At 42.3% G+C, this 14,140-nt stretch overlaps 1 protein-coding gene across 1 annotated transcript; it reads right to left on the bottom strand.

Moving 5' to 3' along the window:
* Positions 1 to 11,250: 11,250 nt before the first annotated feature.
* Positions 11,251 to 13,923, bottom strand: LOC133801106 (high mobility group B protein 1). The gene is made up of 8 exons (XM_062239252.1): positions 13,773 to 13,923; positions 12,889 to 12,973; positions 12,475 to 12,606; positions 12,315 to 12,372; positions 12,183 to 12,227; positions 11,905 to 11,985; positions 11,729 to 11,809; positions 11,251 to 11,528 (listed from the first exon to the last, which is right to left on the bottom strand). Exons 2-8 carry the CDS (start codon positions 12,954 to 12,956, stop codon positions 11,466 to 11,468), a joined length of 528 nt encoding a protein of 175 aa, XP_062095236.1. The 5' UTR covers positions 12,957 to 12,973; positions 13,773 to 13,923; the 3' UTR covers positions 11,251 to 11,465.
* Between the last annotated feature and the right edge of the window lie 217 nt (positions 13,924 to 14,140).

Here is a 14,140-nt window from a genome sequence, read left to right on the forward strand (position 1 = left end):
TTTCAAACCATGAAAAATGATGGACTCTCTGCTTTTCGCTATATTCAACAATTTCACTCAATTTGTAATGCCTTGGCCTTCATCGGTGAACCAATTTCGCACACAAATCACATGGTTTACTTCTTAGGTGGTCTGGGTCGGGAGTACAATCCTTTTGTCACTACTGTTCAAACCAGACATCCCAAGCCCACTATTGAAGAAGTCTACAGTCTCTTGCTCAATTATGATGCTCGATTGGATCAGAAAAATGTCGCAGATACCGTGAGCTCCCTTCAAGCTAACTTGTCCAACCTACAGCCGCCCAGTGTCACGGGCCGGCTATTTGGGGATTCCAACTAGACGGAACGTGCAGCACTTGCAGACTCTTCAAGCTAGCAAGTCAGCCTACAACACACACCTACAGGCAAACAGACTCAGCGGTTAGCCACATACACATCTCGGACATGCAACGGGCAATAACGAAGTATGAGCAAGCACAAAGCAAGTCATTCCTAGGAACGTCCACACAACACAAAGCACACAACAAGGCAAGTGGCACACAAAGGCCCAACGAAGGTAACAAACAAGTAACACATAAGCAACAAGGAAATACACAGGGGCAAGTATGGATAAATGTTATTTCATTAATATATAGCCTTGATAGGGCAAGGGAGTACACAGCTTTGGCCCCTATCTGCTGATGGCCATGGTGCTTCCCTAAGTCACCAGGTCACCTCCCCCTAAGGAGCCTTCTAGGGAAATAAAGTCTTCCTAGGAACATATATGATTTTTGTCTGGGAGACATATGCAATATTACAAAACTGCCACTACCCTATCCCATGAGGTTGCTTGGTGCAAGACTTGACTAATGATCAAGCACCAAGGCATGCTCATTATAAAATGGCCCCATGTGGGTGTGCCAAAGAGGCAGCACGCCACACTCTCCCCCACTTAATCCTTCGGCGCCCTCGACGAAGTAGCTTGTAGATCTTCAATCTTCTGCGTGAGCTTCTTCAAGTCTTCCGCCCTTTCCCAGCTGATTTCGTCATCAGCGAGCCCCTTCCATTTTACCAGATATTCCTTATGCTTTTTACGGTCAGTGGTGACCGTTCTTTCCGCCAAGATTTCTTCAGGTTGACGCTTGCTCCTTGGCTGAACACTGACTCCTCCTCTGGTTGACTGGTTGCGCTCTGGATTGGCTGGATCTTCATGATACGGCTTCAAGTTGCTGACGTGAAGGACCGGGTGTATCTTCATCCAAGCGGGTAGGTCGACTTTGTATGAAGTTAGGCCAACTTTTGAGATGACTGAGACTGGACCCTCGTACTTGCGGACGAGTCTGATGTCTTTGTCCCCTCGGAATCTCAACTGTTCGGGCCGCAGCTTGATTAACACTAAGTCACCTGCTTTGAACTCCAGTGGTCTGCGCTTCTGATCTGCCCACTTCTTCATTCTTCTTGAGGCTTTCTCTAGATAAGCTCGGGCAATCTCTGTTGTCTTCTTCCAGTCTTTGGTGAAGTGAAAGGCTCGCGGGTTCCGATCGCGATATTCGTCCACTGTGTGGGGTAACAGTGGTTGCTGTCCATTAACAACTTCAAAAGGGCTCTTATTCGACGAAGAACTCTTTTGAGAGTTGAAACAAAATTGAGCTACATCGAGTAGTTGCGGCCAATTCTTCTGATTGGCATTGACAAAGTGGCGCAAGTACTCTTCCAATATCCCATTGAATCTTTCTGTCTGCCCATCTGTCTGCGGATGGTAGCTCGAGGAAATATTCAGTTGTGACCCCAAGAGATTGAATAATTCGGACCAAAATGTCCCCGTGAATCTTCCATCTCGGTCACTGACTATGTTCTGGGGCACTCCCCAATATTTGACAATATGTTTGAAAAATTGTCTGGCTGTCTCTTCTGCCGAACAGTACTTCGACACTGGAATGAATGTTGCATACTTCGAGAATCTATCCACGACCACCAAGATCGCACTTAAATCTCCTGTCTTCGGAAGACTGGTGATAAAGTCAAGCGACACGCTCTCCCACGGTCGGCTTGGGACTCGCAAGGGCTCCAACAACCCAGGTGTCTTGTTCCTATTGACCTTGTCTTGCTGGCAGACCAGACAGGTCTTGGTGTACTCCACTACATCGTCCCGCATTTGTGGTCAGTAGTATCCCTGCTTCAAAAGGGCATGGGTTCTCTGCCACCCTGGATGACCTGCCCACAGAGTGTCATGACACTCGCTTAGTAATGTCCTTCGCAAATCTCCAGCTTTTGGAACATACAAGCGCCCCCCTTTAGCCCACAGAAGGTCCTCCTCCACCCAGAACTGGCAAGTCTTGCCTTCTTTGACGAGCTTCAGGATGGTCCTGACAACTGGGTCTTTCTCTAGGTTTTCTTTAATGCGCTCCTTGAGTGGAGTGTTCACCACGCTAGCCGATAAACTAGCCATGATCTTTAGAGTCGCCAACTCCGCTTTGCGACTCAAGGCGTCAGCTGCCTGGTTCAAGCGTCCTGCCCTGTGCTCAAAACGGAAGTCGAATTCCGCCACATTCCTGCCATCGAGCCTGCTTAGGGGTCAGCTTCGGCTGAGTTAGGAAATGACTCACAGCTGCATTATCCGTCTTCACCACGAACTTTGACCCCAGCAAGTAATGCCTCCATACTCGCAAGCAATGTATGACTGCGGGGAGCTCCTTCTCCTGGGCAGTATACCTCCTCTCAGCTTCAGACAGCTTGCGAATTTCGTACGCAACCGGGTGGTCCTCTTGTACTAGTACCCCTCCCAGGGCATAATCTGATGCATCTGTCTGTACTTCGAAGGGCTTGCTAATAGTTGGCAAGGCAAGAACAGGATCCTTCATCATGGCTTCTTTCAAACTTCTGAACGCTTCAGCACATTTGTCAGTCCACGCCCAAATCACACCCTTTTTCAGAAGCTCGGTCAAGGGTGTCGCCCTTCTTGAGTAGCCATCCACAAATCGTCTATAGTAGTTGGCTAGGCCCAAGAAGGAGCGGAGTTCTTTCGCGTTTGTGGGGGCTTTCCATTCCTGGATTGCCCTCACCTTATCCAGATCCATACGAATACGGCCACGTTCCACCACGTGGCCTAAGAACTTGATGCTCTCCTGTGCAAACGAGCATTTCTCTCGCTTCACATATAGCTGGTTCTCTCTCAACTTCTGAAACACTTGAGCCAAGTGTTCTTGATGCTCCTCTATCGTGGCGCTATAAACCACGATGTCATCCAAGTACACCACCACGAACTTATCTAGATACCCGTGGAATACTTGGTTCATTAGTGTACAGAAGGTAGCAGGTGCATTTGTCAACCCAAACGGCATTACTCGAAACTCAAATGCTCCATATCGAGTAACACACGTAGTCTTTGGTTCATCCCCATCTGCAATTCTCACCTGATAATAGCCCGATCTCAAGTCCAACTTCGTGAAGTATTTGGCTCCACTTAGCTGGTCGAACAAATCAGCGATTAGAGGAATGGGGTATGTGTTGCGAACTGTCACCTTATTGAGAGCCCTATAGTCGATGCACAGTCTCAAGCTCCCATCGTGCTTCTTCTGGAATAGCACCGGTGCGCCATATGGCGCCTTCGACGGTCTGATGAAGCCTGCCTCCAATAGCTCTTTTAATTGCTTCCTCAATTCTTCTAGCTCAGGGGGTGCCATTCTGTATGGCACTTTTGTTGGAGGTTTCGCTCCAGGCACCAGCTCTATCTGGTGATCAATCCCTCTCTTTGGTGGCAAGGCTTTGGGGAGTTTATCTGGCATCACATCCCCAAACACCTTCAAGACCCTCGTAATTTCTAGTGGAACAATTTCTTCCACTACTTCTTCGAACACGGTGGGTACAGCTACATAAGTCGGCTCCTGCTTCCTCACACCCTTCTTGAACTGTAAAGCTGATAGAAGCTTCACAGCAGGGGGTGGCTTCACCTTTGCAGGTACCATTGAAGGAGTCTCTCCCATTATGAATAAGCTTCCAGTGGCAGGAATTGGAATGGCACCTTTCTCGGTTAGAAAGTCCATTCCCAAAACTACATCGAAGTCGTCCATATGGACGACCACCAAATCAGTCTGCCCATCCCACGTGTCGATCTTCACTTTTACCCCTCTAGCCACACCAGATGTGGCCAAGGCTTTGGAGTTGACCGCCTTCATGCGGCCTGCATCTTTCTCCAGCTTTAGTCCCAGTCGCTTTGCTTCGAGTTCAGAGATGAAGTTGTGGGTGGCGCCAGTATCAATCATCACGCTTTTGGCAGGCTTGCCATTGATAGCGGCATCCACGAACATTAGCCCTTTCCCCAGGGTCTTCTTCCCTTTCTCGCCATGCTTCTTGAGAGCGTTCAACAGGCGGACAGCGCCCATGTGCGCGTACTCTTCTTCTTCCTCTTCTCCTTCACCCTGTTGTTCTTGGCCAATGAGGGCATTTATCTTGCCCCGGAATTGGCAAACTGCCGACTTGTGTGGGCCTTTGCAAATCCAACAAGCTAGCGGCTTCTTCCCTACAGCAGCATCTGTCCCACTGGAAGAATTGGACTCAGCTGTCCTCTTCTCTCCCCCACTCTTACCCTGCCAGGACTTCCCAGACTTCTTACTCCCGGCGCTACTTGAGCTGGCTGGAGGGGTAGCCCTTTTTGGCAGGCTACTCTCCGGAGTGTAGTCTGTTAAGCGTTCGGCAGCAGCTTGAGCGGTGGCTAGATCAGTCACCCGCTGTCTTTGAAGTTCTTGCTTGGCCCATGGTTTCAATCCCTCGAGGAAGCAGAAGAGCCTGTCCACTTCGGACATGTCTTTAATATCGAGCATCAGTCCCGAAAATCTCTTTACATACTCTCGGACTGTCCCGACTTGTTTAAGCTCTCGTAACTGGTGACGAGCTATGTAAGCTACATTTTCTGGCAGAAACTGCGTCTTTAATTCCCTCTTCAGGTCCGCCCAAGATGTGATGGTACACCTGCCATTCTCTATATCATCATATTTGGTCCTCCACCACACTTTGGCATCCCCCGACAAATACATGGTAGCCATGGCGACCTTTCCATCTTCCGAATCGGCCCGCACGACTCTAAAGTAATGTTCCATGTCAAAGAGGAAATTCTCCAAATCCTTTGCGTCTCTGGCCCCATTATAGGGCCTCGGCTCGGGTACTTTGGCTCGGCCATATTCCATACCTATCAGCCCTGTTGCAGGGGCATTCCCAACCGCTCGCATGGTCAGGTTTACCTTGGCAGATAGCTCAGCCATTTCTTCTCTGAGCACACCGACTGCCTCCCTGCAATCTTCCGTCGTGTCATTTATTGAAACTTCTTGTTCCTTTAGCATGCGCTCCACTGCCGCGATGCGCTCTTCCCACCGCGGGGAAACAGAAGTACTTGTTGGAGTGTTTCTTTTCTCCAACGCAATAATTCTGGATAGAAGAACATCATTCTCCTTCTCCAACGCAGCTATGCGATTGTATGCATCAGACGAACCTGAGTCCTGACTTGCAAAGGAAAGATCCCTGACCCTCTCGTCCAGGCCATCCAGTTCCCCTACTCGCTTCTCAAGAGCTTCGATCCTCTGAGTGTGGTTCACCATAGTGTGTTTTTGCCAAGCGCTTTCTAACTTGGCTCTGATACCAACTGTCACGGGCCGGCTATTTGGGGATTCCAACTAGACGGAACGTGCGGCACTTGCAGACTCTTCAAGCTAGCAAGTCAGCCTACAACACACACCTACAGGCAAACAGACTCAGCGGTTAGCCACATACACATCTCGGACATGCAACGGGCAATAACGAAGTATGAGCAAGCACAAAGCAAGTCATTCCTAGGAACGTCCACACAACACAAAGCACACAACAAGGCAAGTGGCACACAAAGGCCCAACGAAGGTAACAAACAAGTAACACATAAGCAACAAGGAAATACACAGGGGCAAGTATGGATAAATGTTATTTCATTAATATATAGCCTTGATAGGGCAAGGGAGTACACATCTTTGGCCCCTATCTGCTGATGGCCATGGTGCTTCCCTAAGTCACCAGGTCACCTCCCCCTAAGGAGCCTTCTAGGGAAATAAAGTCTTCCTAGGAACATATATGATTTTTGTCTGGGAGACATATGCAATATTACAAAACTGCCACTACCCTATCCCATGAGGTTGCTTGGTGCAAGACTTGACTAATGATCAAGCACCAAGGCATGCTCATTACAAAATGGCCCCATGTGGGTGTGCCAAAGAGGCAGCACGCCACACCCAGCACCACCAAATCTCCTCCTCCTTTCAAACCTTCTCCTCCCTATCCTACCCGCTCTCCCTATCGACCAACTCACTCTCACACCTCCACTCCGAAAGCCTTTCCTCCTTGGCGTTCTTTTCCCCCTCCACCACATCTTTCCTCTTCCTCCACTTACTCTAAGCCTCGCCCACATTGTCAAATCTGCCTTAAGCCTCGCCATACTGCCAATATTTGCTATCACCGAGCTAATTTCCAATATGTGCCCCCTTCCCCTGGTCCTCGTCCGTTTAATGCCATGTTTGCTCAATAGGTCTCTTCTGCTCCTGCTACTCCAAACACCATTGTTGATCCTTCCTGGTACTTAGATTCTGGGGCGTCTCACCACTTCACTCCCGATCTCAATCTTTTGGAGTTTGCTCAGCCCTATACAGGACCAGATCGTATCACTGTGGGTAATGGTAATCTCACTACTATTTCTCATGTTGGCCACGCTCGTTTACCTGCGTCTCATTTTTTTCTTCATTTATCCCAAGTTTACCACTCTCCTTCTATTTCCAAAAACTTGTTAAGTGTTTCCAAACTGTGTCATGATAATAATGCTTTTATAGAATTTCACCCCATTGTTTTTTTGTTAAGCGCCAGGGCAGTCTTCAAACTCTTCTCACAGGCCATCTTGATCACGGGCTCTACCGTGTCTCCAATCCATCGTCTCCTTCATCCTCGTCCATCTCCCTGTTTACTTTGTCCAAGTCGTCTCCTCATGTTTGGCATTCGCGTTTGGGCCACCCGTCTACTACCATCACCAACCATGTTTTACATAATTTTTAGTTATCTTTTGTTAAACCAGATAATATTTCCCTTTGTAATTCCTATAATCAGGCGCAATCTCATCGCCTCCCCTTTTCTCTTTATGTATCTTAGGCCTCTGAGCCTCTGAGCCTTTTGAGTTAATACACACAGATTTATGGGGGTCTTCCCCTGTTTGTGCAATTACTAGTGTTCGTTACTTTGATTTATTCATTGACAATTTTTCCCGTTTTACTTGGTTGTATTTACTTAAAACCAAAGATGAAGCTTACCAGGCTTTCACTATTTTTCACTCCATGGTACGAACTCAATTTGAAAAACCCATTCGTCAAGTTCGCTCTGATTGGGGCGGTGAATTCCACACCCTTTCCTATTTTCTCACCACCATTGGTGTTATCCATGAACGCTCTTATCCTCACACCCCTGAACAAAATGGGCGGGTGGAGCGCAAAAATAGACATGTGGTTGAAACCGGTCTCACCTTGTTAGCCCATGCTGCTATGCCCTTACATTTTTGGCCCTATGCCTTCACTACTGCCACTTATTTGATCAACCGGATGCATACTCGGGTGTTGAATTTAGCGAGTCCTTTTTCCGTGTTGTATAACAGACCACCATCCTATGGTCATTTTCATATTTTTGGCTGTGACTGATATATGCTTTTACGTCCCTATAATGCCCACAAATTAGAGTTTCGGTCTAAGTCTTGTGTCTTTATTGGGCTATAGGAGTAATCACAAGGGCTACCTCTGTCTTCATCGTGATACAGGTCGGCTCTATGTCACTCGTCATGTTGTTTTCAATGAATCTTCTTTTCCTTTTCAGTCCTTGGTCTCCCCGTCCTCTCCTCCTGTGTCCATTCCTCCTACTTACATTACCCCCTTACCTTTCCTTCCTCCTGTTTCCCAGCCAAATATACCCTCCACATCTCTCCTTTCCTCCCAACCGAATATACCCTCCCCATCTCTCACCTCCTCACCTACTGTGCCCACGCCTATCTCTTCACCATCTTTACCTCCCTCCTCCCCTCCTTCGGTTTCCCAAGGTTCCCCTCCCAATATCCATCCCATGATCACCTGCTCCAAGGCAGGTATAGTCAAACCAAAGTTGTTCTGTGCTATTGATGCTCATATACCGATTGAGCCTACCACCTTCAAAGAAGCTTCTCAAACTTCGGCATGGAGAGAGGCCATGGCAGTTGAGTTCCAAGCTCTCATTTCTCAAAACACTTGGCAATTAGTTCCACCACCCACCAATTCTAAGGTCATTGGCTGCAAATGGGTGTATCGAATTAAGTTACTTGCTGATGGTTCTGTTGAGCGCTACAAAGCGCGCTTGGTTGCTAAAGGGTTCCATCAAATTGTTGGTCTTAACTTCTCCGAAACTTTTAGTCCAGTGATAAAGTCGACCACCATCAGATTAGTGTTGAGTTTAGCTATCTCGCATGATTGGCATATCCGCCAATTGGATGTTCAAAACACTTTTCTACATGGAGATTTATCTGAGATTGTTTACATGAGCCAATCCCCTGGGTTCATTGATTCTCGGCATCCCCACTATGTGTGCAAGCTTACTAAGTCAATTTATGGACTTAAGCAATCACCTCGTGCGTGGTTTACCAAGTTGAGTACTGCTCTGTTACACTGGGGATTTCAAGCTTCAGCTGCTGATCCTTATTCCGCTATCACACTAGTGGGGCTACCATTATTTTTCTTGTTTATGTGGACGATATTATCATCACGGGCTCATGCTCTTCTCTCATTACTCAGCTACTTACGTACCTCCGCCCTCAGTTTGTTGTCAAGGATTTGGGTCCGTTGCATTATTTTTTGGGAATTGAGGTTCATAGATCTGCTTCTGGCCTTCATCTCAACCAGACAAAATATGTGCGTGACCTACTCATCAAAACTGCCATGCTTGATTCTAAGCCTCTGGCCACTCCTTTGTCTTTAGGTCCCTTGTCCCTTCATGATGGATCTCCTCTCTCGGATCCCACTGCCTACAGAAGTATTCTTGGTGCTTTGCAGTACTGCACCCTCACACGCCTCGATCTTTCCTTTGTCGTCAACTATTTGTGTCAGTTCATGCACGCTCCCACCACCTCTCACTTTCAGAGTGTTAAACGGGTCTTACAGTACCTTAATGGCACTACTCACCTTGGGCTCTTTCTTCACCCTTCGACTGATCACACTCTTTACACATACACGAACGCTGACTGGGCTTCTTGCCTCGATGACAGACGAAGTACTAGTGCCTGATGTGTCTTTGTTGGACATAATTTAATTTCTTGGTCATCTTCCAAACAGAAAGTGGTATCGCGTTCCAGCACTGAATCAGAGTACCGAGCGCTAGCCAATAGAGCTGCTGAAATTGCTTGGGTCACCTCTTTACTTGCTGAGTTGAGATTTCCTCTCACATCTTCTCCTCAGCTTTTCTGTGACAACATTAGCACCCTGAATCTCGCTTCCAATCCTATTATGCACGCCTGTACAAAACATGTTGAACTGGACATCCACTTCATTCGTGAACGAGTGGCTAGCAAGGCTCTCAGCTTGGCTTATCTTCCCTCCATGAACCAGCTTGCCGACTGTCTTACAAAGCCATTAGTTACTTCTAGATTTCAAGACCTTCGCACCAAACTCACGGTGCTGCCACACCCCCTGAGTTTGCTGGGGATGTTAGTATATAATATTTGGTTATATTGGTGTATTTGGTATTGTAGGACACGTGTACAATTAATGTTCTAGAATAGTCATTTTTCTCAATATATAAAGAGTCACTATGTACCTTTTCTCATCAAGGAAATATAAAAGTCTCATTTTGAAAGTCTCATTTTTTAGGCAATCAGTCACGTTTGTTGTTGATATAAAATTCTCCAATACAAAATCACAACAAATAAATTATCCTTAGGAAAATTATTAAGCTTATTTGCCTAAGAAAGTATAAAGATTTTTATGTAAAGAAAAAATGAATTTTGAAGAAGATATTTCATTAGTTGAAGATAATATCAACTAACCTAGTATAGTATATGAGAAATAACTAATTAAACAAAAACAAAAACAAAATTTTGCATCAAAGAAAAAGATTGGATATCAGCAAAATAAAGTTTTAAAACAACTCAATAATCATGTTATAAATATGACAAATAACAAAAAAAAAAAAAAAAATTGATGAAACCGTAGAGAATAAAAATGAATAAAACAAATTTATGATTAATAAGGATTATATATTTGTGATTCAATTAGCTATAACTATGTGGTTTTTTTTTTTCAAAACACAAAAAAAAAAAAAAAAATCTAAAAGGGTACGTGATTGTATTCTTCTGCAATAAAATAAGAGTAAAGAAAAGAAATAATGTTTTCTTCTGCGAAAAAAAAAAAGAAGGAAAAGCAGAAAAATTAATTGTTTTAATCTTATTTTGAATAGGAAAAGTCAAATATTAATGTTAAATTTAATATTAATTGAGGAGAGATAATTAAAAGCTTTCTTAACTCATTTTAACATTATCAAATTAAGTGTTAAGTAAATAGATGGGGTGTCTCAAAATAATTGATGAGACAAGAAGAGGACAATAAATTGGGAATAGTCTTTTTTTTTTTTCAAAATTTTTGCCTAAAATATGTATCAATGCTATATTTGACACTTTTTGCATTTGTATTTCAATACATGGCTAAAAAAATAAATATAATTATTAATGCTTATAGAAAAAACAAAATACAACTATTAATGCTGATTGCAAATATACAAAATAATTATTTTTTTTATTACTAAAAGATGAATAAAAAATCAAAAACATTTTTTAATCAATAAACCTATTAATAAGTGGTAAAATAGTAATTAAAAAATGTGATATTTATTGTGAACCAAATTTTTTAGCCATTTGATAGAGTTTCATTTTATGAAAGATGGTTTAAAAAAATGACATACAGTTTAAACAAATTTTCAGCAGTACAAAAATACTAGATATGGTTTGGTAACCGTTCCACCAGTTTTCCCAACATTCAATCAAGATATTCAAAATTTCATTTACTACTTGGATCATGTTCATAGCCATTTAACACTTGTCTATTGAAAAATTGGTGTAAAAGTTAGCAAAATTTTGCTATCATGGGTAAGAATAAGAATAATGAGACTCAAGTGCCCTTTATGTAAACATACTAAATATTAGTCTGATAAAAAATAAAAATAAAGTCTTTGAACTATAGATGCAGGGATATTTCTCCTTTGTAGATGAGCTAATTTACCATGTAAATATATAAACTAGCAAAGAAAGCTGCCTTTGTTTATACACACACTAAAGTAAGATAATCAAGGCTGTAAAGCCACATATTCTTTGCTTCAAAAGGTTACCATAAGGCAAGCTAAGAACCAAAATGTATGGACATACAAAACATAGGATCTTGTTCTTGGAATATTAACCATCCATTGCCCAAAACGTGTACGATTTCATTCATCATCATCATCCTCCTCGTCATCATCCTCGTCTTCCTCCTCTTCTGGAGGTGCTTCCTGATAAGGAAAGAGAAAATCAAAACCATGGAGTAAACTCAAAGAACGAACTAGATGCTTATAAAAAAAACTAGTTGGTTGTTGATGAAACTACAATGACCAGAAAATACATGATAATGAGAAAGAATGCGTTATCAGAAACAAGAGAAAATTAAACCTAAAAACTATTTGTAAGACAAATTCATGTTAAGCCATATCACCTCTCCACTAGCCTCATCTTCATCATGGACTTCAGACTTTGACCTATCTGACTCCTCATCACCATCGTCTGCCGTACCCTCCTATTATCAGACAAACAGAATCAAGATTAATAATCATTCCAAATAATGAAAGTTGGGCCTATAATAAAACCACTAATTAGAATGAACAGACGAACCTGTTTCTTGTTATAGGTCTTCATTTGCTTTTCATACTCGACCTTCCTTTTGGCAGCCTTAGCTTCATAGGGAGCCTTTTCCTGTAAAGAAAATCACAAAAAGGATCAATAAAAAGAAAGTAGGAAACTGTGCAAGTGATGCTATAACAAAGCCACTCTAAATTTGACCACATGTGCCCAACACAAATTCCTTTGCAAAGCATTTGTATACAGAACTATACACATAAAAGTGCTTAAATTGAAAGCCAAAAAATGAATACAAAACTCAGAACACTTACAGCCGCAGTCAATGATTTCCATCTCTCCCCTCCAGCTTTTCCAACCTTCAGATAAAAGTGTACAGGGATAAGTATCAATTCCATATTTCAAAAGATTTTTCATTTCAGAATAACAAGTAGCCATATACTTACAGCTGATACAGCCTTCACATTTGGGTTATCTCTCTTGAACTCTTTCCTGAACTCCTCGCTATATCACAGCAATAAGTTTCATGGTCAAATAAATCCTTAAAAACTTGCAACATTCAATATTTATCAAAGAAAAAAATTAGAGAGAGAGCGAAGGACAAACAGGAAAACAAAGAAGGCACTAGGTGGCCTCTTGGGTTTGTTGGGGTCTTTCTTGGCTTTTTTTACCATCTTGGTCTTTCGTTTGCTGCTCTTCTCAGCTTGGACAGCAGCTGCCTTTCGCTTGCCAACTACTCTGAAAAATAATACAGATATATTTGATCCGTCACAACAATATTCCAGGATTTTCTGTATAACACCATTCAGTATGTAACATCAGATATAGTTAAACCAGTCCTCTCAGCAGTGGCCATGAACATAGAGTAATATCACATAAATACAGAGCTACAAAAGATAAATTCTTGGTCTCTTTTACATGGCTGTCTAATAAGTAAAATAGTTTAGATTAGCCAAATTAAAAAACAATGTGAAACAAAAACAACAAAGTAAACATAAATAAATGAACAATTGAACTAACCTGTCATCTACTGGTTTCAAAGCATCCCTTGAACTTTTTGGTGCCCCCTTACCCTTGGCAGCCTTCATTATAAAAATATTCGGGCCTGTTTAACAAGAAATTGTAGTTTACCATTCAAATCTTTGCTATAATATATGCATACATATACAATAAGATCATTCTATATAGTCTGTTCACTTTACTTCTTAACAAGAAACAAGGACCACAAAGCTCATGACATTAGCTCAACAAACCATTTAAGTCAACGCAAGCACAGGAACACCCATAGACACTTTTGACCTCTTACAACATCAGGATGAGTTGACAATAATTTCTATGCAGATTTGATCACACACACACATATATATATAGTAAAAAATATAACTACATATTGTTATAGAGATGATGGCATCAAAAATCTTGGAATAAAGAAAAAACAAGGGCACCATAAACAAATGCAGAGTAGCAAGAATCCAAACTCTATGACCCATAGCAATATTGGATTAAAATAGTATCAGTTTCCAAGTCTGTACTGGTCCAGTATTTTCAATAAATAATTAAATTACTCAGAATTCTGAATAATACTAAAAATAATTAATATTCCAAAAACATATATATATACTAACAATTTAAACAAGTAAATAAATAAACAACCACAGCCATGGAGTTTCAATCACTAAAACCTAAACATGCTCCATAGAAAGAAAGAAAAGAAAAAAGATATTAAGTCGAGTTTCATAGTACGAAGATAACCACACAAATAATAGTTATAAAAAAAAATAAAAACTATGCCATTGTTATATTAAAAAACAGTTAAACAATTAAAAAAAATAGAGTTTATTTTCTCGGAAACCAAACAGAGCTAGAACGATAAGGAAGGAGAAGAAAAAGGAAGAAGGCTTTACCTGTGAAACGAAAGAGAAAGAGAAAGCAGAGAGAATCAAAGGCGATCGAATAACAAAACAAAAAGAGAGAAAAGAAAGAGAGTTACACGACCGAAAGAAGAAATAAGAGAGAGAAATCGTTGTCGACCGGCTTAGCCGGTAATGCAAAGAGTCGTTTTTTTCGCAACACGAGTCGGTGTACCTACGTGGTTTTACCGGCTACTGGCGATGGCCGAGGTTTTCAAAAACTATAATTAATTAATAATATTATTATGAGGAGGGGAATAAATAAATAAATAAAAATATAATTTATTATTATTATTAGTGTGTTAGTGGAGTGGGGCAAATGCGGAAAACGGAAATTATGATGATTGCCGCCAAGTTATCCC

This window comes from Humulus lupulus, chromosome 9 (genome assembly GCF_963169125.1).
Source record: "Humulus lupulus chromosome 9, drHumLupu1.1, whole genome shotgun sequence".
NCBI classification, from domain to species: Eukaryota; Viridiplantae; Streptophyta; class Magnoliopsida; order Rosales; family Cannabaceae; genus Humulus; species Humulus lupulus.